Genomic DNA, 16,702 nt, shown 5'->3' with positions numbered 1-16,702 from the left:
TTCTTTCTAGAACAGCAGAAGGAAAAACAGACTGGCAATCATGAGACAGCCACACACCAGCTGGGTCCTTGAGCAAAGCCCTCAACCTCCACAGACTACACGTCCTCCTCTGCTGAAGGAGGGGTATGCAAATGATACCAGTGACCCCTGAGGTCTCTTCCAGCCCTGAAATGCTGTGAGAGTGTGTATTAGTTTCCTAGAGCTGCTGTAACAAATCACCCCAGACTGGGTGGCTTAAGCAACAGAAATTTATTTCCTCATGCTCTGGAGTCTGGGAAGTCCAAGATCAAGCTGTCAGCAGGGTTGGTTCCTTTGGAGAGCTATCAGGGATCTGTTCCAGGCCTCTTCCCTTGACTTGTAGATGTCTGTCTTGATCTCACATGTTTTCACAGAGTCTTCTTTCTATTTGTGTCTGTCTGCAAATTTCCTCTTCTTATAAGGAAACCAGTTATATTAAATTAGGGCCCACCTACTATATCCATTGTAATTTATTTGTCTCTTTAAAGTTCTTATCTCCAAATACAGTCACATTCTGAGTTACTGAGGGTTAGGGCTTAACATATGCATTTTTTTGGGAGAACACAATTCAGCTCACAACAGATAATGATTATCACATGCTCCTGATGATCAGCAAAGGAGATCAACTCATTTAAATGATGGCATCAGGGAAGGCCCAATGACATAACGGAAACATGTAACATTTTCATACTTCCTCTGGAATTCTTAATGTCTTCAGGATATTTACTTAAAGTTATGCTTGATAAAAATCATTTCATCCATTGGTCACCTGTGAAACTTGGCTTAGGTCTCCACAAATACAGTATCCTCAAGGTTTACCTTACTGGGAACTTCTTATGCATTTCTTCCACATTGGTGGTGTAGAGACAGTGGCCAGGGTCTTTGCTTTGCAGAACAGTTGGTAATGGAAACACTAGTCGACTTTCCTTCTATTTACATTATTCTAGAATAAGCCAATTGTGGTATTTTGACCACAAAGAAACTACAAGTCTGATAGAAGACCACGACCTGCACCATGTCATGTTGTCTCTGTTTGTTTCAGTATTTCCAAAATAAAATATGGAGTTACTAACACTGATGCAAATGTATTAGGCAACCATTAAGTGGCACAAATAGAAGTGACTGCTCAGTGCTTTATCAGTGGGGCTTTCTATAAATGTTAACTACTTGCAACCTTTGTTTTCCACGTTGGCTGGTGCTCAGCAAAGAGCAGCAGCATGATTAATTAGCCCACAGGTTATTCTGTGACCCCATTAGGATTACAAGTTCCTTCTTCCTCATATGACAACACCCCCTGCTGTCTGCATGACTCAGGCCAAACGCCTGGCTGAAATGAAGTGCACTTACACGTTGAAGCGTGCTCGGACCACCACCCGGCAAAAGTTTCTGAACCTGTGCTCCCGCCCGACTATGAACAGAGGCTTATCGAAGTACGGGTGGTTCTCTCTCAGCTCTTCTTCTTGCACTTTCCTTGAAAGGGAAACGTACAGGAGAGTAAGGCTGTGGGAAAGTGTGTCATCCCAGAAGGAGAACCACAGAATGCAGTAACCCCTATACCTTTTCATTTCTGCTTGCTCCTTTTTCTCCTGAATCATCTTTATTTCACTGTCTTCTCTTTGTGCATTTCTATACCTCACTGTATTGGAATGCTAGAAAGGAATGAAAAGGGGGCAGTTAAAATGGGAGATTTTTTTCCCTGAAGGCCAAAAAATATCATTTTTAAAAAAATAGAAATCAATATTTTTATTATGTATAGTTTAATGGCCATAGTCATCTTAGCAAGGATAGTTTTTCCTCTGAAATTAATTCATTCAGCACATATTTATTGAAATCCTAATCTGTGCCAGGAACTATTCTAGTGCTGAGGATATGGCAAGAGGGAAAGCAAACCCCCAAATCCCTGTTCTTGTGGAGCTGATGTTCTAGTCAGGGGGAGACAGATACAAAAATAAATCAAAATAAGTAAATATGTTAGAGGATGTTAGTGTTCTGATAAATAAAGTAGGTGAGAGGTACAGAGAATGCTAGAAGACCATGATTTTAAATAGAGACGGCAGGGTAGACCTCGATAGGAAGGTGCTATTTGAGCAAAGACCAGCAGGAAGTGAAAGTGCAGGCCACCATACAGCAGCAGAAACGTGTTCTTCCAGAGCTGAGAGTAGCTAGGGTGCCAGTGTGGGTGGAACCAAGAGAGCAAGGACCAGAGTAGGAAAGAGCAGTGAGAGGCTGGAGAGCAGGTCATGCGGGGCCCCAATGGTCATTATATGGATACCGTGGGAGGCGGACAGCCAATGTGCAAAGAACTCGATAGACTTATAGGAAGCATTACTTGGATTTAAGATTCTGCATCCTCTATCATTTGGAATAAGTGGAAACATTTCAATTCTCTAATTTAAATGTCTCCCTGATGGGAGAAAAGACATCATAAGAATTTCTTATGAAATGATTAGAATCCCATGATATTTTGCTATGGAGAAGACAGGGGTTGGATTTTGTTATAAGTCTCTAAGAAAAATATAAGTCTTTGAAGAAGAAGTAAGACTCTTGAATTGAGACTGTTCGAATGGGGCCTTTGTTGTGTATATTGAAACACATATTTTCAAAGCTGTGTTTCAATTTGATTCTTAAGTAGGCTGTGCATTTCTATTGCATCACATGGAAGGAAAGCACTTTGAAGTGGGCCTCTTTGAATTTTCACCCAGAAATTTTCTCCATGCAGTATACCAGACTCTGAAATTATAAGTGCACAGGCTGTGTGTTGAATCTGATCACAAATCAATGTGAGCAATACAGTAGCCAATCAGGTGGAGCTCTGGATATGAAAGATCATGGCGGTAACAGAGCCCTGCACCAATTCGGACCACGTCTATCCGGTCATGGTGATATCAGGCGTTCCCATCACCAACTTCTTCTAGTTCTCAATTTTGCCTGGAACACGATAAGGACAGTCTACTTGGACTAAAATGGCAGTTTCTGCAGATTGAAAGCAGAGGTAGTATGCAGGACACTCCAGAAACTCTTAAGAAATAAGAGATATGTGGTGAAGAAGACAAAAACAAAAAACCAGAAACCCCATGGCTTTGCTGACTTTCTCTCGGGAGGCCTCCTTTCTCAAGGGCTGTCCTTGGCTCTGAACATTCAACACTTGCTTTCTTAGCCAAGGTATCCAGATTTAACCCAAGGCCTACATTTTAATCAAGGGCTTCACGAATATAGTTATTTACCATGCACGTTTCCAGCTCTTTCATGGTAATCTTAGCATGGTAGAGCTGCCGCTTAGTGTGGCCCATGGCTTCTCTGGACTTTCCTGCATCTCACTCTTTCACTTCATTTGGGTCACTGGGCTAATAATGCAGAGGGGTCTACACTAACCATCATATCTAAAATTCCTTGCCCTCATATTTCCACCTTTGATTTTTTTACTACTTTATTTTATAATACAAAGCAAACTTGTCACTATGAAGAGATGGTGGAAAATAAGAAGAAATCACTTCCCGAAATTCCATTACACGTTTATGTCCTTACTGTCTGTCTCCTGTACTAGAACGTAAGCTCCAGGAGAGCAGTGAGTCTATCTTATTTCTCCTCTACTCCCCATCACTTAGAACGGGACCTGGCATGTAATAAACACTTGATGAATATTTATTGACTCAGTAAATAAATACATGAATGACCTAGAGTCTAAAAACAAAGAAACTCATGAAAATACTACGTAGACTTTGACAGAAAAGTTCTTCTAGAAATAAAATTTCACTTTCTAGTGTGTAAAGCCCTGATATCATAGACCCTGGATCTATATTCTAGAATATTTGGGACTTAGTAAATACTCAAAATTAATAATGCAGATAAGTACTATAAAAAGCTTTAAAAGTCTTTAATTTCAATCAGATGCAACTAATATGTTCCTTTTGTGTTACTACTTTAACTAAGACATGTGCTTTGTGTAGGATGTCTGGATTTTTCCACAGTTAACAGTTACTTTTCAGTATCTGGTCACAAAATTTGTTTCCTGAGTTTCCTCATTCCCTCTGGTATAAAGTCTTAAGCAGACATGGCATTATGACAGAAAGACCCAGGCATCTGAATTACCTAAGCAGTCATTTAAATATATTTTCATAATCATGTTTCCCAAATCCAAAGCATCGCTTAGAACTTACATCTTGAGTCAAAGTTTCAAGAGATTTTCCCCTGCTGATCCTCTGGCTGTTTGATCCATGTCTTAGTGACCTAAAAGAATCATAGCCAACTGGTCAATACATCTGAAGATCAAATTTTGACTTTTAAGCAATGACCATAATAAAAACAAAATAAAATAATTTTTCTGCTGTGTCACAAATGCATATCATTTCTTTTTATAGCAAAAGCTTATATACGTCTTAGATTTCATCTAACAAAATTCAGAATTTTAACTTCTGATCTTAAAAGTGAGAATTTGGCCATCACTAAGGAAAAGGTTTTTAAGTAAAAATTTTTTGAATCTTAGAATCAGATTGTGAGTTTCATTATTGTTACTAACAGCAGATAGAACTCAGACCCTCACCCGTGCCTGAGGGCTAGCCAGGGCTGACGGCGTTGGCTGTGTTCAGTGCTCACTTCCTGTAAAGCGCCTTTGCCTAGTGCCTCTGAAGCCCTGTCTTCTCAGAGTACTCACCTGCGCTCTTGGCGGATATGGTGCTGCACGCTGAGGATTGACCTTTCCTTTGCAGGTTGCCCCTCAAATGATCCACTCAGCATGCGCTGTCGAGTGCAAGCTCTAGGAAAAAAAAAAAAAAAAAAAAAAAAAAGAGCCCTAGAAAGATGCATGGTTTATACACTTGGGGTGAATAACACATAACTGCTCCTTACTCTTATTACAGGAAACACCAACGATAATGCAAAATACAGCAAACAACATGTAACTATAAAGGAAAATGGACTCTAGGCTCTGTCTCAAGAACACTTCAAAGCGGAAGTGTCACAGCAATGAAGAAGTGCTGGAAAATAAACAGGAAGGTCCCCTTCTGCCCCTCTTCCTCCTGCCCCCAACCCTGAAAAAATGGTAGATATTCTATCAGGATTCTTCAGGCAGTGAGGCCAACCTACCCACAGGCAATCAGGATGTTGGTTTTGAATTTAAACAAGGAGATGTCTAATAAAAGCCTGTAAGGAAGGATTTGTCCACCCAGGCCTCTAGAATGATAAAATATATGTTCCAAGGAGATTTTGCAGAACTTTAGGAAAAATAAGAAAGCATCAGGTTAGAGGCAAAAATGAGTCATGAAGAGAGGAAACTAATGCTGGAATTCTGCATGTCGATGCAAGTGTACTTAACACTACAGAACTGCACACTTACAAATGGTTAGGATGGTAAATTTTACGTTATGTGTTTTTTATCACAATTTTTAAAAAGCTAGAATTATTACCTAGAGAAATCTCAGTCTAAAGCTTGTGGCTTACTGGTAACCAGTTATGACATTCTTTGTATTCTCAAAACCACGGAGACTTTTAAAAACACGTTCTCTTAAGACCAACATAACCGGGCTTGTGTTAATTTCACATTTGTTAATGAGTGAGGAAAATCGGGTGACCCAACACCTGTGGTGTGAATGATTTTGGTGAGAAAACAAAATTTCTTCTCCAAAAAGCTTTCTCCAACTGGCAATGACGGGAATCCCCTCGAGGTGTCAGTCACGTGGGAAGAAAACACAGAGGGGTTAAAAACCTGTGCCCCCTCTGTCTCCACACTGTCATTCACCAGGGGGATGACCTTCGGGCTCAGTATCCTTACTGGTAAAATGAGAAGAACTCAGTCTGGAAGATACCTCAGAGACTTAAAATGCACTGATTTTTATGATATCCAAATCTTTTTTTTTTTTTCCTTTTTTTTGTCTTTTTTTCGTGACCGGCAACGGATTGCAACCCTCAGTGTCGCGCCCGTACCGGACCGGGACCGGCAACGGGATCGCAACCCTCAGTGTTGCGTCCGCACCTCGCTCAGCCAGTGAGTGGCCGGTTTGTATGTGGGATCCGAACCCTCGGCGGGAGCGCTGCCGCGCTCCCAAGCGGCACACTGTAGCAGTGCGCCACCAGGCCGGCCCATGATATCCAAATCTTATGACTATATTTGTTCAACACCTTAACCCATGCCCTTCTGCCACTGCTCCACATAACACGTATTAGTTTCTTAAAATGCATTTCTAGAACAGTTTTGAGTTACATTATTACTGTGTCTCAGACTTAAGGTCTTCAAGAAACAGATTATCTCCCTAACATAAAAGAGTAGCTCTTAAGGTTCATGCACATATTTACGTACTTAAAATGCTTTTGATATGAATGAAGATAATTATGATGACTATCTATGAAAAACCATATAAATTCAATGCATAACTGGACATAAAACCCAAATAAACACTATTCTTAGTTTAATAAGCAGCGTGAACCTCTTAGAGATAAAATCCAAGTCAAAATTTTACTGAACAATGAGGATTTATGACAGTAATAGAAGAGATTGTGCTTATTCGTAGGAAGGGAATGATGTTCCATTGCAAGATTCACTGTAAGTCAGGCTGAAATGATAAAGATAAAGCAAGATCTTATATTACTTATATGTACGATCTTTGTGATTCACATGTGTGTCTCTGTTCTCTGCATGATTCACTCATTTGGGGTGGGGGAACTCGTTTTTAGCTCTAGGCTGCAATTAGAAAACCTGTGCTTAACCAAACTAAGACAGCCACTTAAATGTGTTATGATATGTACAAACATTTGCTTTAACTTCCTTTTCCTTTTCCTTTTCTTCTGTGTTTACACTACTATTTGCTAGAGCAATTTCAAACTGTATAATGGTGAAGAAAAGAATAAAATGCTCAGCAACTCTGGACCTTCTCATCAACCACCGATCAAGAGTTCTCAGTGAGCCAAACGTAAACCTCAGTGGTCTGTTTCCTCATTGAGAGGAACCTGCCAGAGTCTTCCTGTTCCCTGAGCAGGGGTTGCTCACCAGCTCCCCCTTACCAGGGGGCTCCAAAGGCACCCATGTCATCTGAGCACAGTGACACAGGGACATGGGGCCATCCTCATCTTGGCGTGAAGAGGTCACCTTGGGCACCTCAGGCTCGGTGTGCGGTCTCTCCACGCTGATCTCCTGGGGGCCCTGCTTGGCACTCTGTCTCCCCACCTGGCGCCAAAGGTAAACAGGCTCTGTCTTCATTTATCAGTCTCTTGCTGAGGCTGTTCTTGGACCAAAAGCTCCAATATCTCATTTTTTCTGAGTATGCCCATGGCTTTTGAACTAAGAAACTCCATGATAAATGCTAGGATTCCTTAGCGGAAAACTAAGGGTTATACTAGTTTATCAAGTTGCTAAATAAATATTTGAGTGAAGGTAGGTGGGGGTGGGGAGCATGTGAAAGAAGTTCATTTGAAGGCTCCTGAGGGCTCCTTCTCTCCTCTAAGTACAGTGGTAGGAATTCTCTTCTAGGCACTAGATCCATTGTAGTTAATAACCAGCCTACTTATCTACAAAAATTTTCCACAAAAAAACAGGTGATGATACAAATGAAACAACTTTTCTACAGATACATAAATTCACCTAAAGAAAACGTGGAAAAACCTAACTAGATTATGAAAGGAGACCAGCGGCCAGACATGGGTACTAGGTGGATGAGGGAAGGACCTCAGATGGAAGGATAGAAATCTGGGATGGAGGGGTGTAGGAACAGGGAAACACGAGGGAAGCTTTGTAATACTTTGTCCCTGAGGACACCTGGACATCAAAGCAGATATAGAAAGAATGCCACATCAGGATGTTTCTGCACAACACAGCCTCATACCTAAGCCATTGTCACGTTTTTTTGGTCATGTAAAATATTTTGCTATTTTAGAAAATAATAGCATTGGTAGAAAGTTATTAACTTCAATTGGACATGGTCAGATTTGCTAAAAGTTTACATACACTCTAATACAATGTGCCAAGGTTCATAAAAAAGCACGCTAAAGTTTGCTTTATTACTTTTTAAAGTAAATGCAATTTTATTATATACAAGCACATATTATGTAATGACCCAAATGATGAACTGACAAATAGTGTTTTAATATGCACAATGTAGTTACAAACTTTGATGTAAATGGGTTCTGATAAGTAACAAAGTGAGACATGAATATTTCACCTGTATGAAAACACGGAAAATTGATTTGTTTCATATTCCATGTTCCTGTAGCATGTAATTAACCAAAGCTGTTTAATGCTTATGGCATTTTGTCATCTTTAGGTATTCCCCTTACTAGACTGTTCATTCTTTAGGGACGGCTTTATCACTCATCCTCACATTCCTAGGAAGTTCAGTTCCTGGCCCTCCAACGGGCTGATGGACAGAATGAACAGGTGAAAAGGTGGATGTGGGCGTATAAGGAGAGAGAGGAAGGTGTGGGGACTGTGTGGGCTGGAACTTGCCAGTCTCATGGTTCAAAGAAGCGCAATAGGTTTGCAGTTTCACACCCAGCAGTGTAGCTGCTAATAGGAAGTCCTGCCTTTGTCTGCAAGCCTACTGGACAAGACGAGTTGAGAAAATGCAAGGTTGAGAAGCACACGTTTCTGACTTCAGCTGTTACCAGCTGTGGGATCTTACGCGAGCCATGTGCATTCTCTGAACATCTGTTTCCCACATGTAAAATGTGGAGAACAAAAATGTCTTTCCTACAACCTTCATAGGGAATTGGAAAAAGCAAGGATGATTATGAATGTGAACATGCTTTGGAAACCGTGACACTTTATTTAAAATTTAGGTGCTATTATTTCCTTTTCTTTCTTGTCTCATGTCATGGGTGACGTTAAAACATTCTACAGAGGGCTGAGGACCGAGTAGCAAGTTTGATGGAGGGTCATATCGTCAAGTCTTTTCTGCTCCGACTGTAATCACTAGTGATGTCCACTACAGTCTGATGCTGCAGCCTCCTTCTTACCTGGTGTCCAGGCATGCATCCACTCTCCATAAATGTGTGATTATCCCCTGCAAGCGTTTTGTGAGATGAACATCCGTGATGGTATTGGGGTGGGCAGGTTTCTGAGACGGCCCCCAGTGATTCCCACCTGGTGGTTTTCACACCCTTGTGTGATCCTCTCCCCTTGGGCATGGGCTGGACTTAGTGACTTGATTTTGAGGAACACAAGGCAAAAGTGAGGGAGGAGTTACAGAGCACTGTGACTTCTGTCTTCCCAGCACTCACTCTTTCTCTGTCTCACATGATGTCGCTCTTTCTTGCTTGCTCTGATGAAGCAAGCTACCGTGTTGTGAGGCGCTCTGTAGAGAAATCCACTTGCTAAGGAATGAGGGCAGCCTCCAGCTATGGGCTCGGAGGAACCAAGGCCTTAATCTAACACCCAAGAGGAGCTGAATCCTACTAATAATCACGTGAGTGATCTAGGAAGGGCATACTTCCCTTTCAAATCCAAATGCATGCAGCTTTGTGGGATTCCTAAAGCTAGAGACCCAGCTAAGCTATGCCCAGATTCCTGACCAAAACTGTGAAATAAAAAATGCATTGTTTAAGTCACTTAAGTTTTGGAGTAATTGGTTATGCAGCAACGATAACTAATGCAGTTACTATTGCTGCCTTAAACCTTTCAATTTTCTATTGCTCTTTGGAAAAAGACTAAGACTAAAGCACAGTATGGCTTGACAAACCCTGTTTGGTCTCCTTCTGACCTTCCTTTCCAGTTCCTCACATGTACCACACTCCAAAGAGCTCTAAGAGAACAATCTCAAATTGTTCACTCTTATTTCCCAGCTCCTGTACACACTAGATGCTCAATAAATATTTGTTGAATGAATTAACCTTGAAATTCTGTGAAGATCAAATATTTTAATTTCTTTTTTGATCACATCATGCTTATAAAGCATGAAAATAATCACAAACAGAACAGCATGTGTTTAAAATATGCTTTTAAAAGGGGAAGTTAAATAGTCTTAATTTTATCTCAAGTTAGAATACTATGCCACGTAAGATTAACGGGCTTGGTACCTATAATAGATGAGAATCTGAGAAAGTAATGGAAAAAAATCAGACATTGCTTCTTGCAACTGGGAAACGCATAAATCGTTCTCTATGTTCTATGTGAAAGCTATTAAGGAAACCTGAAATCCAGTGTGGAGCAGAGCAGACCCTAACAGCTGAACTCATTTCAGTTTCTTAACCCAGAGATCTTATCTGTCTCTGGGAACATGGTCTGCATGTCATGTTCTATATGTCACTGGGAACATTGTCTTTCAGGAATCTATTGGCAAGCTGAAATTGGTGACTGACTAAAGAATTTGAGACTTTCAATATTTTACATAAGAAATGAGATGCGCACACCATGACAGTTATTCGTTACTAATAGACCTTCCTGGAAGAAATACTTGAATGTTCAAGTCATATTTTGCCACTTTAAATTTTCCATTAGGATTTAGATGCCTTTTGGGCTCACATAAAGATAAAACAAGATGTTTGCAGGAAAAAAAAAAACCCATCCATTTATTTGCTACCCAGAGAAAAAGCAAAGCCAATGATATTGAAAAAAGTGCTCTGTGATCTTCAGGGACGGTGTCGCTTTCCTTAGTGGAGAGACTGGGCAGTGTCATGGTATCAGGGTCTTTCTCATCTTCCTATATCTCTTCATCATGGCAAGTACTAGAAGGCCAGTTTCTTAGAAACTCCATCTAGTGGCTTAATATAAAAAAATCGATCTTCCTGCTTGGCTTCTAGAATTGGGAGGCACAAGGCTTCATGTGTCTGGTGAAAAATAATGCAGTCTTTTGTCTTGTCTGAGTGAGGAAATTCTCCATTATGCAGGCATATGTAATCCCTTTATTCCTGTTCCCTGGAGGAGAATTACTGGGCGGCATTTTCCTTTTCCCAGTTGGGGTTAATGTTATGCCCTCTCTACCTTTGAAAGTAAAACAAGATGAGGACCCCTGAGGATGATTCAAATGTGGGAATATTCTTCAGCAAACACACATTCCCAGTTGCAAAAATATTACCCCTGGTTTCTTGCCAAGCCTTTGAAAAAAACATATGAAAGATTGATTCCTTTTTTTTCCCCTTCTGCATTGCCTTTGTGCTGTGGAATTTCAATTGCTGCTTATATGACAGCCATATATACACACACACACACACATATAATCTTTTATGGAGGTTGGAGGAAGAGAAGCATTTCTAAAGAAATTGTCTCTATTTTTCTTGACATTTCTCCATCTGAAATATTTTTCAATTGGCTCAAAGATTATGGTTATAAGAGAGATCTCTGGAACTTTATTAGCCTTTAAACACCACTAGTTGTTTATAGACACAGTAGCAGGGGGTCCTCAGTTCCTTTCTTCTTTGTCTCCAGGTCTTCTTTCTTAATGTTCCAGAACAAGGGTGTGGGAAAAGCCTGCATAGTCTATAATGAAAGAGAGAGGCATAATATGAGTCTCCAAATTATTTTCACTCATTATAGAAAAGGTAGATTACTTGATGCCATCTGGTATTAAATGTAATTACCATCTAAAGGAGCTGCAGTGTAACCTTGCAGAGCATTACATTTGAGGGATTTTACTCAAATGTGGAGAGCCACACGGTAATACATTTTAAAGTATTATCAGATGTTGGTTAATGTAATGTGATCACATCAGCAGACAACAGGAAAATAGTCCTTCAGTGGTAATTATGTAAAGCCATGGCTGTATGACTGTTTAAGAGGATAGATAATGAGTGTTTCCTGGAAATGGCTCTTACCTTGACTCCACTAGAATGACAATGTGATCAAATCGAAGCAGAGACAACAGCAGATGCTAATGGGTCAGCTCCTCAGTAATGGCTTCTCACTGAGATGGGGAAAAAGCTGCATTTTTATCATAGTGAATACCCCACTCCTTTGTGAATCAGCCAGGTACATAGCAACAGCTGGTTAGTTCTTCCCAATCTTGCGTTATTCATAAAAACGTTTTCATATATGGATATGTAAAGAGATGGGGGGTCAGAACCTCATTGTAGGTTGAAAATAAAACAAAAGAAACCTTGAATGTCTTTATCTTGTGCATGTACGATTAACCAGAAAGAAAATTACCTCGTGCAAATCCATGCCGTTAGCGCATCTATTAAAATTCAGCAAATAAAATGTCTGAAACTCCACCTCGTAACTCCTGAAACTCCACTCAGACACATGTAAATTATGACGCAAAGACTCAACTTTGTATTATAATAAAAGCAAAATCTTGCAAAGGCCGCACAAACTGCACTAACCAATTTTTTATGGATATTTATCTTATTTTCCTCTATTATTACTTTACACGCCAATGATAAGATAGTAAAAGAAAGATGTTGTTAAAATATTTATAGTTCATAGACCTTGTTACAGACTTTGTTAAAATAATTTACAGTTTCTTTATCTCCAAATGGTCTTTCAACTCATCTACCAGAGTTTTTAAGTGTCAGAAGAATCTTAAGGAAAAATCACCAACAACTAGGCAGCCCTAATACTCTGTTTTCTTAAAACTTGGGGTTATTCTCACCAAATATTGGTCATAAAAAAATTGCCACTGTTTCAGGAGGATGACCAAAACCCTGGGCCTCGATGGTATTTGTCTTCTTTCCTCCCGTCTGTGGGTTCTTCCTGGCAGGGTTCCACTGAGGAGTTAGCCAGTCCAGCTCGAAGGTCTGTAAGATGCTGCCACATGCTCAGGCCCTCTTAGTGGCGTTGAGGGTCTCTTACTGATTGCGTCCGGAACACAGAGAAGCAGAGAAAACAGCGTGACCTCATCCAAAGTTGCTAAATGGCTGGGCTAACTGGTGAAACAATAATTTTAAAAGGAGAATTTTCCAAATGAGAAAAGCGAATGGGGTAAAATGCCTGGCTTGTAAAAGATGCTACAGAAATATTTCTTGAATGAATAAATGAATGAATGAATGAATGAATGAATGAATGAATGTGGTAGGGGAACCTTCCTTCGGGAAGAAAATCCAGCTAATATCATTTAAAAAACTATAGCTTAATAAATGTGTAGTGATTTTATATATATTTAAGTAGTATATAAGTTATATTTGTAGTCAATAAAAATGATTCTCTTGAAATGACAAAAGAGAAAAACTAACTGTACATATTTCATTAAATATATTTAATTTTATTTTGTAGTAAGTAGCACCTAACTAAAGACTGTTCCTTAGACTTTTAAAAAATATTAATATAAGTGCATAGTAAAGAGAATTATGTCATAAATTCAAATATCAGAATGCAAATGTCATAACAGACAGAGCATTCAAAAATATTATAGAGATACTGACTTGCTAATGAGGTACTCATGGAAAACCACATAAGGATGAAACTTTCTAAAATAATGTAAATTGTTTAATTACTTTATTTTGACATTTCTCTATTCATTCAGCTTAGCAGGAATAATAATGCATTTATGCTCAAGTTCTGGGCTTTGAATTAGAGGAAATCTCAGTAGAGGTAGGGATGCTTTTGAAAGCACATTGCTATTTGTTTTTGATTTCATCTGATGCAGAGAAAAGGTCACTGCTTTTGGAAAGGAGGCTTTCTTTAGTGGAGCCGAACGATACAGTCTAAGTCAGATGACTGTGAATTTAATAGCGACCTTGATTTTACAATTTAGGTAGTGGAGCATCCTCTCTCTCACAATACTCTTTAGATGAGTCTTGAAAAAAATAACACAGATGCCTGTTCATGCCAAGTAAATCACCTGCATTTAAGCATGTGCCAGTTCTGGAAAAATGGCCCACTTTTTTTTTCTTGTCAAAGAGTTCTCAAATATATTCAGAAATCCACTTCTATTTCTCAAAACATCAATTAATTTTAGAAGAATTATAAGTACAAGAACAGAAATTAAAGATGATTCTATGTAGAAGTGGGTTACTCCACCAAGGAGACACATACCTCAGACTCGAGGGCCTTTTCTCTGAAAGGCTTTTTCCTTCAGGGGCTGGAATTTCCTGTGCATAGTAATGAATATAGCATACTTTTTGCTGAAGTACAGTGGATCCTGTTTCAAATGGATGATGGATATTTGGAAATGTGGGTCCCCTGAGAAGGGAGACCACCGGCAGCCCCTACAGCTTAGTTATCAGGACTGAGAACAAAAGCCCTTGCATGAATGTCACTTGACTTGTCCAGGAAGGAAAGGCTGTGAATCATCGGCAACTTTACTGTTAGCTGCAGGCACTTCACCCAAATCCATTTATCTGAGAATAGACTGCTGGACCAGCCCCTTTCTCTAGACAACAGGTCGCTCAACTGGTCAAACCAGTCACCTAAAAATAATTTGTATTCATCAAGATTTCTTCCAAGACCCTGCCCAGTGAGATCCATCAATCCCCCCTTTTTTAAAATGCTGTTTCTAAATATCAGTTGTATTTATTTTTAAAGGTAATACACATGTATGGTTAAAAATTCAAAAGGCACAAACAGAAGAAGAAATTTCACATGTGAAGATGGCAGCATAAAATCACCATTTATTTTCCCTTTTCTTAGATCACCCAAATCAGGAAGGAAAGTGTAAAACAGAAGGGCCAAGTCCCTCTGAGTAACTGACAACTGCAGTGTTGAACCAAAGAGGGTGGAAAGCACATGGAAAGTAATGAAGAGGTGCCAGGTATGTCACTTTATCCTCCTTGTCCCCAACCACAGTAATGCCCCCCCTGCCCCCCCCGAGCAGTAACTGTTATTTATCAATAACAGGCACCTGTTGTATATCCTGGACAGTCCTAAACTCATATCAAGAATTCTGCCCAATGTCAATCAGATCTCCATCCTGCAAACACTCAAACCCCAAACCTTACAAATATCCACCCCTGACCTATCCCTTCTGAGGCATTATTAAGATCTGAGGTAGTGGTCTTCATCATCGGAATAAGTATTCCATTTCACTTTGTTTGATCATGTGAAAGTTACCAGTATCAAAATGGAGTCACTTATGTCAAAACCCTAACAAAACGGAGTCAAATGGCCATAAAGGGGGAGCTCTTATGCATGAATGCTGATTAACAGATCTTGTCACAAGCCATTCCTGCATGTAGACTGGTAATAGGGATCATTGCAAGAACTTCCTCAAGATTACAGTATTTCAGAGAAGCCACCTGGCACAAGGATAACTTACCTAGCAACAGCTGTCTCCACCAATGAGCAAATGCCAGTTCCTGCAATGAGCTTCTGTGACCTGTGAACCTTGTTTCAAAGCAATTTATGTGGTCTTCTTTTCTATCTTTAAAAGATCCCCCTTTGCCCACACCTCCCTGGGTATGCCTATGATCCATTACAGCATGCATACCCTACATTGCACATCTCTGCTATTCCCAATTAATCTCATTTGTTTTCGAGAGTCTGTCTCTCTGGGATTCTCTTTACGTTGACAATCAAGAGATTATTCAGATGACCTTCTGTGGGCAGTCTCCACTGTAAAGGCAGATGAGAAAACTGAGGGTCAGATAAGTGAGCAGCTCAAGGTTATAGAGGAGGAGAGAATGATCCCCCAGGCCTTTTAACACCAACTCCAGTATCCTATGTTAGAACTGGAGGGACCCTGAAGATCACCTGCTCCAATCTCCTATTGAATAGATAAGAAAACTGAGAAAGTAAATAAATTGCCTGTTTATACAGCCAGGATTCCAGACACCTTACAACAAGGATTTGCTTTTGTTTTATTTTCCCCAAATATCTATTATTTTTTGAAAATTGTTTTTAAGACACTAATATTTCATAATATCTTCCTCTTATATCACACTGGATTTAAAGTTTATGTGATTTACCTTTATCTGTACCCAAATCTAGACAAATGCCAACCTGCAAAGTACGTGTCAAAATTATTTGGCTCAGGCATTTCTTTCATGCTTCCCTGGTAAGAAACTTTCAGAGGAGACTAAAGACAATAATTCTATGAAGATAAAACACCTAGGAAAGTCAAGGGTGACAGAACACTAAAATCACAGAGTCTCCACCAGACTTCTCTTATTTGGATCAAGGCAGACCCATGTATTAAAAGATAGAATCTGCATCCTCCTTTTCTTAAAGCCCTTTCCTTCTTCAAAAGTCTTCCTTCAAAATGAAAATGGTCCTGGGAGAGGTCACTTTTGAGATATCCAGGAGCCTGGGCAGAGTGTAATTAACATTGAGAAAGGCTAGAGCCCAGGGAGAGGAGTCTCTGGAGAGAGGAAGAAGACATTGAGTGAGAGGTGGAAAACTTTTTCTACTTCCCCATTTTGGGGAAGGTTATTTGAACCAATTACCTTGAAGCTACTCTAAATATTTTCCTTTCCTTTCTTTTAAATTTCTTCCCCCACCTCCTCTTCTGTTTTTTTTTTTTTTTTAGCTATTTTGTTCCTTGGAAAGCAGCATAGAACAATGCCCACGAACCTACAGACATGGGCCCAATCTATTTTTGACTTTCTGTCTAATGGATTACATTGTAATGCAGGTATGATATCATTATTATTATTACTACCGCTACTATTATTAGTGGTAAAAAGATAAGCATTCTCCAAAAAGGTGTCAGTTGGATATCCTGCACTTGCCCTTAATTCATGCAGAGACTAGTGGATGGGAATTAAGCAATGAGGAAATTATTTTTACAGAAGAAAAATGCCACATGGCTTTCTAAAGATCAAATACATGTTTTCAAAAAATCCTGTTTCCCCGCCCCCCCCCCCCCCCCCCCCCCCCCCCCCACCTCCCTCT

At 39.8% G+C, this 16,702-nt stretch overlaps 1 protein-coding gene across 2 annotated transcripts in view; it reads right to left on the bottom strand.

Moving 5' to 3' along the window:
* The window catches only part of LOC103603082 (sodium leak channel non-selective protein), a 109,120-nt gene that overhangs the window by 44,519 nt on the left and 47,899 nt on the right, over nt 1–16,702 (bottom strand). For both annotated transcript variants that reach the window (XM_008587559.1, XM_008587558.1), the window contains 4 exons: nt 4,670–4,771; nt 4,176–4,245; nt 1,576–1,667; nt 1,366–1,488 (listed from right to left, as the gene is read on the bottom strand). In XM_008587559.1, the coding sequence (XP_008585781.1) occupies nt 1,366–1,488; nt 1,576–1,667; nt 4,176–4,245; nt 4,670–4,771 (387 nt within the window). The remainder of the gene's footprint in view (nt 1–1,365; nt 1,489–1,575; nt 1,668–4,175; nt 4,246–4,669; nt 4,772–16,702) is intronic.

Source organism: Galeopterus variegatus, unplaced genomic scaffold (genome assembly GCF_000696425.1).
Source record: "Galeopterus variegatus unplaced genomic scaffold, G_variegatus-3.0.2 Scaffold4433, whole genome shotgun sequence".
NCBI lineage: Eukaryota > Metazoa > Chordata > Mammalia > Dermoptera > Cynocephalidae > Galeopterus > Galeopterus variegatus.
This window is presented reverse-complemented; position numbering and strand designations above follow the sequence as displayed.